This window comes from Equus przewalskii, chromosome 10 (assembly GCF_037783145.1).
Source record: "Equus przewalskii isolate Varuska chromosome 10, EquPr2, whole genome shotgun sequence".
NCBI classification, from domain to species: Eukaryota; Metazoa; Chordata; class Mammalia; order Perissodactyla; family Equidae; genus Equus; species Equus przewalskii.
The window spans coordinates 57,016,734-57,029,846 of record NC_091840.1 but is presented as its reverse complement, the minus strand read 5'-3'; the positions used below and the strand labels follow the sequence as shown (position 1 = coordinate 57,029,846).

General features: G+C 52.3%; 1 protein-coding gene across 2 annotated transcripts in view; it reads left to right on the top strand.

Annotated features, from left to right (window-relative positions):
* The first annotated feature begins 5,424 nt into the window (after positions 1-5,424).
* Positions 5,425-13,113, top strand: part of PMP22 (peripheral myelin protein 22) — a 32,280-nt gene continuing 24,591 nt past the window's right edge. The window contains exons 1-3 of one of the 2 annotated variants that reach the window (XM_008538455.2): positions 5,425-5,674; positions 9,976-10,087; positions 11,229-11,325. In XM_008538455.2, coding sequence (XP_008536677.1) covers positions 10,010-10,087; positions 11,229-11,325 — 175 coding nt within the window. In that variant the 5' untranslated portion in view covers positions 5,425-5,674; positions 9,976-10,009. Of the gene's footprint in view, positions 5,675-7,909; positions 8,296-9,975; positions 10,088-11,228; positions 11,326-13,113 lie in introns of those variants that run through there. The other variant, XM_008538454.2, reaches the window with a different exon arrangement.

Genomic DNA, 13,113 nt, shown 5'->3' with positions numbered 1-13,113 from the left:
ATGGAAGAGGCGTGAGAGAAAGAAAGAGAGAGAGCCTGAGAAGTGAGACAATGCTGTAAGGGCTTTCCCCCTTGGTCAAATGGACCATAATTTTCAGTGCATTTTTCTCATCTGAGCCATATCCGACCATGCTTTTGCTGTCGGTTGTAGGGATTCTCAGATTCAAAGTCACATACTTAAACCCTGGAGGGTCCCTCAAGATCAATAAAGGTCCAAGCCACTTTTTTTCTTCTTCTGAGTCTTCTGATGTATTTAAATAAGTAGAAAATAAGGTTACCAAGTTCTTGGTCCATATAAATGCTTACATTTTACCATTGAATTGTAAGATGCACAATGTATTTCATTGTGAGTTGCACAACTTAATTCAATTCCGCCATTCTACCTCTGTGCCTGGGTATGTGACCCCATTTGGAGACAGCACAAAAGATGAGGGAATGTCTGGCCCGTGGCCCTCCTGAGCCCTCCCTGGGGTAGGTTCAGTGCCCATTTTCTCCACATAAGCCAGAAAGTCAGAGATTCATCATGATGGAGGCACGAGACTAAGATGTGTGATTATGAATCATAACTAACCCTGTGATATGTTTGGTTTCATGCAAATTTATTTTTCCCATTTTATGGTAGAACTTGGAAATGTAGTGTCGAAAGAATTCTGTTGTACTGAATTTTCCATGCTTCACAGTCTTGCAGGTTTTGCTTTTGTTTTTGTCACTGTGGAATGTGGGGTGTGTCTAAGACTATGCATTTCGTAGAGTTTAGTGGTCTTGGCTCCAGATTGTCAAAGGTTACATTTTGGCTCCACCATTTGCCAGCTGTTTCTAGAATTTTATTTCTAGAGTTTTAATTCTATTTCTAGAATTTTAATTTCTGAGTCAGATTTCTAAGGTCGTTGTCACATGAGGCCCAGGCTTCCCACTGAAGTCGCCTGGACTGGATATTTCCTAGTCTTTAACAATGAAGAGTAAAAATATTTGAAGCCTTGCCCAGTTCTGCCTTGAACCTCTCAAAAGGATCTGACCTTTCTCTGTGAACTTCCCTGGCTTTAGCTGAGGTTTCACACTTGATAAGTGGTTCAGGGACTCCAGATGAAGAAAACATCTGCTCTCAAGTTCATTTTAAGTGCAACCGCTGTTCCTCCAGCTCAGAGGTGCTCACAGACCGGCGCACCACGGGGGACGAAGATTGTTCGCCCAGATTCTCTTCCAGAACTGCTCGTGTGTGTACGCCTTGTTCTTCTCGAGGAAGATTAATGCCCCATGGTTTGGCGTGACCTCGTCTGCCTGAATCAAGCATTGCCTTGGCTTATGGTGGCTTTTCCTGTCCTCCTCCTTCAAAAAGGACAACTCTGACCTCAAGCGTAGGCTGCCTTTCTCTGCATTGCCACACCTTGTCTGCAGGGCCGAGAAAATCTGTCCATTCCTCTCCTGTTCCATCATTGCTGTGTGGCAAAATCGATTGCCTTCCCCACCACACTGAGCCTCTCCCTGGCTGGAGCAGAAACATGTCCGTTAGGAGTAAGAGTCTTAGAAGAGTTTCAGAGTTTTCAATCCAAGTACAAATCAGTTCTTTCAGACCCTTTCTTGCTTAAACTGTTCCCGAATCCTTTCTCTGCCAGCTCATAAGATGTCAGAGAAAAGACCGCTTTCTCCCCTCCACTTGCATCTGTGGAATCTGGCTTTCCTAAGCAACAATGCATTTGGGAACAGAGAAATCTTTGTACTCTATATCATTCCAATAGCACAACATAATCATTCTGTGCTTGGTTTCTCCCACAGGTGAAGGAGCTAAAGAAGCAATTTATCCCAAGATAAATTTGTAAATCTTAAAGATGTAACTTAGGGAATGGCCCCGTGCCAACTTGAGTTTGTGTGTCTTTAGGCTGCTTTCTACCTGCTTCTGGGTTGCTCACAGAGAACGTCTTCTGGGGACTCGGAGATGACGTAATTTCAAACATGTCCATTTATAGAAGGATCTGCTCATGGAAGTCAAACTGGCTCCTTCTGTTCCTTCTTTTCTCCCTTCTCTTCCCCTTCCCTCTCTTTCTCTCCTCCCTCCCTTCCTTCCTTCCCCTTTAATAATAAGCTGCTCAGAAGAGTCTAGATGAGTCTGGATGAGACAGCAACCTGACTTTTGAGGGCCCTTTCAGACCAGCTGTGTCTGGGCCTCGCCAAGAACGCCCACACAGGCTGCTGGCTGTGAGGAAACAGGAAAGGCTTCGTGTGTAGTATAAAGACTCGCCAGATACTGACCGAGTGCCTGGTGAGACAGACGCTCCGACAGCTTCATCCACTGGACAAATGCCCAAGTGAGACTCCCCTCCGTTTTCTCTTGGCGAGTCCGCATAATGGAAAAATCACAGGTTCAGAAATCAGAGGAAGTGCTTTCAAGTTCCAGGCCTGGCATTGACTCGCTGGTCCCCGGAGGAAACACTGTAAATTCTCCAAGCCTCAGTTTCTTCACGCAGAAAATGGTCATAATGATTCCCTGTCAAATAAGATACTACATGGGACAGGATTTTGGTAACTATAAGTGAAGAAAAAAAGGGCCGCCTCCTACTTCCAGAGTCTGCTTAGATTCCACTCCCTGAGGACGACAGTGACGGTCTTATGAAATCGAGCTGTCAGCTATGTGCAGGATCCACCCAGCGCTGGACTGCATGGGTGTGTGACACCAGGGCCCCATCGGCAGGATAGGGCAGGACGCTTGAAAGGGAGACTCACAATGGTGCAATCGGTGGAGGGTTTAGGACATTTTCTTGCTTTATTAATGGAAAAAGAAACATGTAAACAGTGTAAATAGGTATAATGTGTCAGTATCATTGGTGAAAAAAGGAAATTAGATTATAATAGGGTCCTTGGAAGCACCATGGAAGAGGTATAGATGTGCCATGAATGCCGGGCACAATGAGGAGCACGGGAGCGTGCAAAATAGCCCAGGGAATGGAGGGCGGGTTCTGCAGCCAGAACGCCGGTTGGAATCTGGTCTCTGTCATTTCTTTACAGGGTGTCTTGAGAAAGTTACTCAATGTCTTGCTGTGCCTCAGTCTCCCCCTCATATCAAAGAGGATGATAGCATTCCTATTTCATAAAGTTGTTGTAAGGATTAAATGGTCTGATTTGTGTAAAATGTTCAGAATGGTGTCTGGCACACAGTAGCAATCAAGTAAATATGAGATATCATTGCTATTATGATTTTTATCAACGACTTAGGGATGATTTATTGCTAAGAAGCTGAGGCGGTATGGTGCAGCAGACCAGCCCGGGTGCTAGAATCAGTCAGTCTGTTGTGACTTAACTGTTTCCTCAGAAGTTTGCCTAATTCTCATTTTCTCGATCTATAAAGTGTGGGAAATAATAATAATAATAATAAATGTGATTTGGTGAATATTGCATCCATTAATATGGCAAGTGGCCCAGTGGATATTCCCCATGTATCTGAGGACACGTTGCTTAACACAGATGCCCGGGATGGGGTCCCATTTGGCTGAGAAGAGGGCCATCAGAATGGGGAGAGAGGACCAGGACGGCATTATCCTCTCTTGAATTAGTGGGGAGGCAGAGAGCCTGGCCCAGGCGGGTGGAGACAAGTGAGTTGGTACGTGGAGGATGGGGCCAGTGAAGTGCAGCAGTGACAGCTCTGGTGCCTTGAAGCCTTGAGGATGATGTCAACCAGGTCACAGCCAAAGCTAGCAGGTCCTCAGGGCTTGGTTGCAGGAGACGGGGGGAATCGAAGGCAATCCAGCGGCAGGAGAGCAGGTCCCGGAACGTGGATCTCGTGAAGGGTGGAGGGCTGATCGGATCGTCCCTATCCAGCCAGAAGCAAAATCCATGACCCTCAGCTCCTCACCACCCACCCTGCTTCTTCTGAGCAGAAATGATCTTCTCAGATGTCTCCAGGCTTAGTCCCGGCCTGAGGGGCAGCAGCCTCTGTCATGCAGCCTTCAGAGTCTGATTATGAGGAGCACCCAGGAAGGGCGCTGTCTGGGGAGGCTGGAAAACCATGCTCACAGCCTCCTGCCGTGTCAGGAGAGGACTGACGGATGCCCCCGTCTCTCTCTCTCTCACACACACACACAGACACACGCACACCCCAAATATACACATACACGCCCCTGTGTTGTCTGGCAAGACTGTGAACCATAACTTGTGTAACACTGCAGTCCACTCCGGGCCTTAACTCGCTTCGGGCTCGACAACAAAAGACAACTGGAAGGAAACCAGAGACCACCTGGCACCATGTGACAATCTAGCTGGACACGGGAACATCCAGGGGAGCGTTAAAAAGTACCCACACCTGAGACCCAGCCTGGACCACCGAGTCAGCTGCTCTGGGCACAGGCCTGGGCAAGGCGGTTTGCAAAGCTCTCAGGTGATTCTGCGGAGCACAACCGCTGCTGGGGAAATAAAACTGGCATCCACAAAGGGAGAAGGCCAACTCGTTTCACTGAGACTGGAAATGCTGGCTGGGAGCAGAGCAAACAGGGGAGGAGGCCAATTGGACCCCTCCTGACTGTGGAGCCCAAAAAGACATAAAGTGTGGCCAAGAGGGACTCGTCCAAACTCTACGGGGTGCTCCAGATTGGGGACCCCTGACATAAGAGGTAGGGAAATTGCCAGAATTTCAGGAAACTCATTCAGTGAAACCAAGTCCCCTTGTCTTGGAAATTCCACCCGGGAGAACTTGCTAGAAGCAGAGGACTCTTTCTGAGAGCTTGCAGGGGTATAAGCTGCAAAGAGCCTGAAGAACACGGTGCCTCCCTTTGTCTCCCTCCCCGTAACATTTCCATGGCTCTTCCAGCCTATCCTGCCGGACAGGTTAGAAAGTTTCCAATAGAAGTTTACATGAATTTATGTGAAGATCAACATCTAATAATGACTCGATTTAAGGGCACGTGAAAGACAGCCGGAAGAACCCATTTCCTCAAGTTTCGTTCTAATAAGCTGCCAGCGTGGCAAGGTGGAGTGGGGTCTAGACAGACAGGGCAGGTAGCAGGGGCCCTTTCCAGCTGGGGGTTAGAGCAAAGTGGACTTGACGTGGTGACTTGGAGACATTTGGTTCCCTGGGCGGTGCTGTGAGAGATTAACTGTGCAATGTTTGAGCTCTTTCTAATGATGTTGATTAAAAAGGAACCCTATCTGCACACATATAACACTATGCACACGGACCCTTCACAACATAGATTTCATCCTTGCAGAATTCCCTGGAGGTGAGGGGAGGGCACTGAGAACCCGGGGGCCTCTCGCTGTTACACGGGCTGGCTCTGGCAGTGAGAACAGCCTTGGCACCACAGGTTTCAGGCATACCTAAAGCTCCTGTCGCCGTTGATTCCAGGTTCTCCATGCCCTGCAGGGTCTCTTGGGATGTGTTCTGCAGAGTACACAAAGCTGGGCGCTGTCTCTTTAAATAGTAGAGGCTGAGAAGCTCTCAGGCCACCATGACATATCCCAGCATTGGACCAGCCCCTGAATAAACTGGAAAGACGCCTGGTCTGGCTTCAGTTACAGGGAGCACCACCAGGGAGCATCTCGGGGAGCCTGGTTGGAAGCTGTGGGGCTTAGAGTCTGCCAGCCAGCCGCTGGTCTCTCCGCTGCCCTGTGGGGAGGGCTTTGCCTTCGCATCCCTTGCTTTTGACTGCAAAGAAAGCTGCGCGGAGGAAGGGGTTACACTGTTTGGCCCGGTGAGTTTCCTTGGCAAACTGTGCCTCTGGGTGGTGTGTGCTTATGCTGCACGGAGAGCAGCCCGGTCCCCCACCCCTGCAAACCGCAAATGGAAAGGATTGCAGAGGAGACTGTGCATTTGTGTTGGAACTGGCTCGAGAGTCAGAGGATTTTTTAAATCCTTGGTTAAAAGCTGGACATGTACTCTGGCTGGGGTGGCAAGAAGAACCACCTGAGAGCATCTAGAAACTCCAGTACATCCAGATTTGAAGGGAGAAAGGGGTCCAGGTGCTCTTCCCTGATGGGAAACCGCTCTGTGCCCACAGCTGGCACGGGACCTCAGACTGGAAGCAGGTTGGGGAGCAGCTTCCACCTGTAGCGGGCCCTGGCCGGCCCTGGGTGTGGCCAAGCCTGCTCAGCACTGCCCTGGGCAGCATTTCGTCTTCCACCACTGGGAGCCCAGCCAGACAGTGAAAGATGGATGGGTTCCCATGTCCCGCAGCTCACGGTGTGCTGGGTCCTGGTTATTGATTACAATATGGGGTTCAGAGGAAAGGAAGAAAGGAGCTGTGCCTTACAATATGCACGCTTTTCTAGATGTATAGACTTCAGTAAAAAGTTTACTCGGAAGAAAAAAAGGAAGAGAAAGAAAATCCTGAGTTAAATATGCTAATATTTGTAAAGTGCTTAGAATAGTCCCGGGTACATGGTGAGCACATAAATGTTGGTTACATAAATAAAAGTCTGGATGGCATAAAGCAAGGCAATAATTCCTAGGGCAAACTTGACCTATAAAATGACCCCTGGAGGAGAGAAAATCCTTCCGTTTCTTCAGTTTGTTATTCTGCTCACACATGTGCTCCCAGCCTATGGGAGTTATGAGCTATTCTAGTTCAGGATGGTCAGGCTTGTCCGGAACGGCTGTTGTGAGGGGTAAATGCGACATAATAATAATAAAGACAAGAACTTATTGGGCACTGGCCCCTTAATATGTTCCAGACCCCTAGCTAACTGCTTCACACCCTTTTCTCCTTTGATCATCACCATAACCCTTTAAAATAGGCATTATTTCCTATTTGCTGATGAGAAAACCCAAGCTCAGCAAACTCTGGCAAATTCAAATTCACAGCCCTGAGCAAGCAGGTAATCAGGTTTGTCTGAGCCCAGAGCCGGGATGCCTAACCATCGGACCACACCACCCCTCAGGGACATGTGTAAAGTCCTGCTGAAGTGACCGCCAGACGACGGACATTGAATAAGAGTTTTACAAGTATTCTTTTTCAATTTGATAATATAAGAATTTTGAAAAGACCATTGTTTGAAGAATTTTTCAAATAATTTATTTTTACTTAAAAATAAGAATAAGAATATACAATTAGCTACAATAAGCAGCTATTTCAAATAAAAACTAAAATAGTATGGAATTGTTTGACATTTAGAGTGAGGAGGCTTTATGACAGAGTACACTAGCCAGTAGAGGGGTGTGTGCGTGTGTGTGTGTGTGTGCACGGCTGCGTTAGTCCTTAGCAGGCAAAGGCCTCTAACACCCACAGACGGGTTCCCTGTTCTCGCATCAAGCCTGGCCTGCCCAGCGCACCGGCGCCACGCCCGGAAGGGTCAGCCTCTATCTCTGTAATGCGGACCCACCAGGTTCAGGAGGCTGCGAATCAGCTGATTTCCCTGGCTGCTCTTCCTCCACCTCAAATGGCCAATTCCCCACCCTGTGACCGGGGATGCCCGCCGAGGCTGGGAGCCAAGCCAGGGAAACTTCGCCTGGAGCATACCCGGTTGTGGTCTGGTTTTACCCAGGCTGCGAGGAGCCCGACCCCAGGGCCCGCAGTTTCATAGTTGGCAGACTCTCCCTCCTCCCTCTAACTCTCACCCAAGCAGGGCCCGCTCGATCGGTCCCCTGAGAGCCTAGGAACCCGGTACAATGCCGGGGAGCAGACACTGATAGGGTGGGCGGGCGGGCGTGGTGCAGGTGTGCCCAGCTAAGACGCCAGGGCAGGCCAGGTGCGCCAGGACCCGACAGCAGAGGGACGTCCTCCAGCGCTGACGTGCCAGCTCCTCCCTCCCCGCAGGAGAGGAGTCCAGCCTCGGGCCCCGCGTGGGCGCTGTCCGCGTGCGCGCGCCCCAAGCCCGGCGCTGGGCCCCGGCGGGGGCGACCTCTAGCGGGCTCTCCCCGCGCGGGCGGAGGGGGCGGAGGGGGCGGAGGGGGCGGAGGGGGGCGGTTTATTGGTCAATACTTGGTTTCCACGAACTCGGCGGAGCCGGGGAAGCGGAGGTGAGAAAGCTCAGCTGCCTCCCAGTTTCGAGTAAAAGTCGCAGGGTTTTGATCAACTTTCTCCTGAGGCATATTTAAGGCAGTGTAACTGTCACTGCCCTCCCTCCCTCCTGCCCTCTCTCCTCCCCGAGTCCCGCCCTTCAGCACACGCCGACCCAGGGACACACCCTACTGCAGCGACGCAGACAGGGCGTTGTTCCCGTTAAAGGGGAACGCCGGGAGCCTCCCTCTGGCCCCTTGCTTCGCGCGCGCAGCCCCGCAGCGCAGCTGACTTTGGGGACGCCAGCAGCCGAGCGCACGCACCGAGTTTGCGCCTGAGGCCGTTCTGAGGATCGGCGACAGCTATCCCTTTGGGCTGTAAGTGCTTTGGTAGAGAAAGTAGAGGAGATGGAGGAGAAACGTGGGCATCTTCCGTCGATGGTGCCAGAAAGCGCGGAGCAGGCGCGGGCTTTGGACTGGCCAGGTCTCCGAGCTTTCTGTCCCGAGCGCGGCAGACAGACTACAGTCTGTCTCGTATCGTTCCTACTAGGCCTGTAGGATTACAGTGCCGAGTGCCTTGTGCTCTGTAAACCGTAAGGGGCGCGGGTGATGGGGTCCGGATATGGGGCAGGGGCGGAGCAGTTTTCGCCTCTTGGAGAGGCGCCTACTCGGGGACTCACTGGCAAAGCGGACCCTGAGGTGGACATCTAGGGGTACTGGACCCTGAGGTGGACGTCCGGGGGTCCTGGACGCCTGTGGTTTCCCCATTTCTAGTCATATACCCGATCTTCCCTCTCTGGTACCTCTCCGGCGCTGGGAGCCACTGGATTTAATTTAAACCTTCTGGGATACATCAGAAAACTGTGCTTATTTCTTCCCGAACATTCCAGGGTTCCTTTGAATGTATTGCTTATGGAGCGGAAGGGAAGGGTCTGGGATTGGGTACTTTTAAAATCGAGTTACAGAAACATTGTCTCCCTGGCTCGAGACTGTCCTGAAATGGTCCCCAGGACGCAGCTGGTCCTTCACAGCCCTGCACATCCTCTGACAGGTTACCCCTGTCTTCAGCTCCGCACTCTGTAGAACGAAGGGCTAGGACCGCACAACTTCGGATAGAAGATGTCCTGCCCCCTCCGACCAACTGCAGTTCTCCTGAGACTCAACCCTTTACCCTCCGCCTCTCCTTCCCACCGGACATCTGCTCCTCTCCATCCAGAGTCCTGGGCCTGTGTCCCGCAGCGCCGAGGCTGGACAGGGTCGTCCCGCGGCGACCGTGCGTGGGGCTAGCCCGGAGCGGCACGGCCCAGCCCGCGAGGCTGCCCGGGGAAGCGCGCGGCGGGCGGGAAGCGCAGGGTCCGGGCGACTCTCCCAGGCCTTTCTTTCCTCCCCACACTTCCCGGCCGGCTCTGCGCCGTCTCTCCGGAGCCGCCGTGTCTCTGCCAGGCCCGGCTGGGGCCAGGACGGCTCCCTTGCGCTGGCAGAACTGGGTGGAAACTTGGAGACTAACGGAACGCGGAGCGCACTGGGGTCTGGGAAACCAGCTGGCCGCCGCGCGCTCCCGCACAGCACGCCGCTGGTGTCCCCAGGCCTCTCGCAGGAATCTGGGCGCCTACCCCTCTCCCCGATCTCCACCCCACAGGGGAACGTGCGCTTTCCTCTTTCTGTCCCCTTCCCCAAGTTGGGCTGTCCCCGGCAGGCGCCCGGGGTAGGTGGAGGCTGCTGTGGTCTCTGGTCGTTATTCTGGAAAAACCTCTTCTCCTGGGGTGACTTAGACGTGCGTACCACTTGTTTTGTTCCAAAAGCAAAAGATGTTCTGTCGCAGGCGGGCCCCGCTGAGCGCTGGGCGGGGATCCTACGGTCGGCGGCTGCCCTCTCTCGGCCGGCCGCCGGGCGGCTTGGAGGCGCCCCAACCCGGGCGGCGGGCGGCGGGCGGCCGGCGGGGGGCGGGCGCAGTGCCAGGCCCGCGCGTTCTGCTGGCGCGGGGACCCTCCGCGCGCTCCTCCCTCCCTCGCCGCTTCGATCGGCCTCACGTCCGGCTTCGGCTCTCTCTCCTGGCAGGCAGAAACTCCGCTGAGCAGAACTTGCCGCTACAATGCTCCTCCTGTTGCTGGGTATCATTGTCCTCCACGTCGCCGTGCTGGTGCTGCTGTTCGTCGCCACGATCGTCAGCGTGAGTGTCCGAAGGGCGGCGGGCGGGCTGGGCGCCCAGTGCTGACCCAGTGCTGGGCCTCCGGGGCAGCGATTCCAGCTGTGCTCCCTCTAGTTCAGGACTGTGTGACAGTTGCAGACAAGGAGAAGGCTCAGACATCCCCGGGCGTTTTGCAGTTTCTGGCAATCTGCCCCTTTTCGGTTGTTTTGAGAAAACCAGAGCACACTCAGGGATAGGAAGCAAGCAAGTGCTGGACTAGGAGGGCTGTGCAGACCTCTCTGCAAGCCCCATAACTTCGGTGCAGATCCAGGGTCCCTCGCCTTCATTTGATAGGTTTGTTTAGCATTTTTTCTTGATGCTGGTTCTTGAGAAAGAAAGTGGAGTATTTATGAAGGTTTGTTTTTCTCCAAATGTCATAATTCAGATGGGTGGCTTAGCTGGTAAACACCCTTTAGGACTTGCCATCGGAAAGTTAAACTCGGCTTTTCTAGAAAAGAGTTCCCAGTCCCAGGTCTGCTTTATGATGTGCAAACAGGACCTCTTTAGTAGAGCATCCACACTGTGAGCAGGTCATCAGGATAACTCGTGTTACAGAACCATCAACCGTCAAGAACCTTAGATTTGAAACTCTTTTCTTAAAGATGAGCACAGACTCAGGCAGCCAGTGACTGTGGCTTTCGCCTCTTAATATAAGGCAAGTCCTGGCCTTGATCTTCTTGTCTGATTCAAAGGTCGAGAAGTAATTATGTCAGAGTGTAGGCTCAGAGAGGTGGTGGCTTGGGGAATGTCACCGAAGGAGATCTGGGCAGAAGAAATGACTTGAATGCAGGTGTCCTGGGTTGAGTCCATGGCCCCTTCTGCTGTAGTACACACCTCTGCATGTAATAGCTTCTGTTGTGTGTGGTCCTTTCCCGTTTACAAAGTGCTTTTCACTTGCAAAACACTGGCCCTCCTGAATACTGAGCCCGATGTCTGAGCCAGACCGCCACCTCGGTCTTCTGTCCAGCGTGCCTGGGCCTCTGGCTGTGCAACGTCAGGCAGGGCGGGGGCAGGCCAGGGAGATGGGTCGAGGAGGCTGCTCCTTGCCTTCCCTTGCTCTTCTCCTCCCCCCTTCCTTCACTCCTCGCTACCTCCCCTGATTTTGTTGTCTGGTTCTTTCTAGCAATGGATCGTGGGCAATGGACATGCGACCGACCTCTGGCAGAACTGTAGCACTACCTCAGGCAACGTCCAACACTGTTTGTCATCGTCAGCAAACGGTGAGACCGGCTTTTTGCTCTGCAAGCCCCTCCTTTCTATCTGTGACACTGTTCTCAGTCCAGACCTGAAGCACTTGTTCTTGGAAGACACCAACTTGAAGGTTGTTGCTGGGGTGGGGAAGAATGTGACAGGGGGCGGTGAATCCAAGACAAAGGAGAGAGTCAGTGGTTTCCCTGGCTTAGCTGAGATCCTGGGAACCGTTGCACGTTCTCTCTACCTAGAGAAATGTCCTGGCTTCCTCTTCATCACTGGGTGGAAGGCTTCTCGGGAATGAAGAAATGTGGACACAGATAAACAGTAAAGGTGGCATGATGGTGAAATCTTAGGCAGACCCCATTGGGACTTTTGATCCGACTGGTGTCTTTGGTTTGGTGACTGTCTCTCTCCAGAAATGTCCTGCCTCTTCCTGTTGCAGTGACAGTGGGGCTGTCCCAAGGATGGTTGGGCCAGTTTTTGGTTCCCAGTTACAAGGCTGCCTTTCCAGGTCTTGGGCCTCAGTGGTGCCACTTAATATCAAAACCTTTGGGGGCTGGCCTCGTGGCATAGTGGTTAAGTTCATCTGCTCCACTTCCACGGCCCAGGGTTCATGGTTCACATCGCAGGCCCGGACCTATATACCACTCATCAAGCCATGCTGTAGCGGCATCCCACATACAAAATAGAAGAAGACTGGCAAAGATGTTAGCTCAGGGCCAATCTTCCTCACAAAAAAGAAAACAAACAAACAAAAGCAACAAAAAACCTTTGAGTGTTTGCTTGTTCAAGACGGGGACTTGAAGCTATTTGCAAAACCCTAAACTGAGTGTGGGAGGGTCCTTCATCCAGAAGTTTGTATTTCTCCTCTGTCCTCAGCATCTTTGCTTATGAGACATGGGAAAGCAGGTCTACTTGAATTCAAGTTAAGGGGTTAATTGGCAGCAGAGGTGACCACTAGATACGTCAGGTACCCAGAGGGGAGGAGTGCCAGCTGGGGGCCCTGTGTCTGTGGGTGCGGAGAGGCAGAGATCGATAGCATGCATTCTTTTTGGTGGTTGGTGGTATTTAGTGGTAACGTGGACCCTGGAAGGGGCCACAATGCTTGGTGTTGAGGACACAGTGGCTCTGGCTCGGCATGGTCTCCTGTTCCAAAGGATGTGCCCTTGGCCTGGAGAAGGAGGGGGCTATAGATATGGTACATACCCTGGGGGTAAAAGACCAATACAGTACAGATTTCAGTGTTGCTGCAGCTACTCAGAGATCCAGTATTTCTGTTGAAGATGCTACACCTGATGAGAGAAACCAGTTTAGATCCAGCTCCACAGAGCAGGCAGTGAAGTGGCCTAAGTTCTGGCCTTGCTCAGTCCAGTTTCTCTGCCGCACTTTGCTCCCATGGGCCCTGCACCCAGTAGCACCCAAGCTGTCACTGAAGCCTTACAAACTGAACAGCTCGGACCTCAGTATAAAGAGAAGCTGCTAGAATAGTCATTTTTGGCACGTCTTGGGAGGATAGGCAAGGAGCGGAGAAGCCTGCTTTACTCTTCCACCTTCCTGGGGGGAAAGGAGGGGAGGCCCCAGTCTTTAAACCGAGCAGTCCTTAATCTTTCCTCTGTGTGTGTGAAGGATACTGAATGAAAACCGTCCTAGAGGTTGCATGGTGAGTTGGCAACCAAGTAACTGAAATATTCATGAGTGCCTGAGAATGAGGAGATGACACTGCTTGTCCCCAAAGCCACAGCATCCGGTGTCTCCCCTTCAGGCTCCGGCTGAGGTTCCCTGAAGGCTAGGATGGGCGTCTCCTCGCTCGCCAC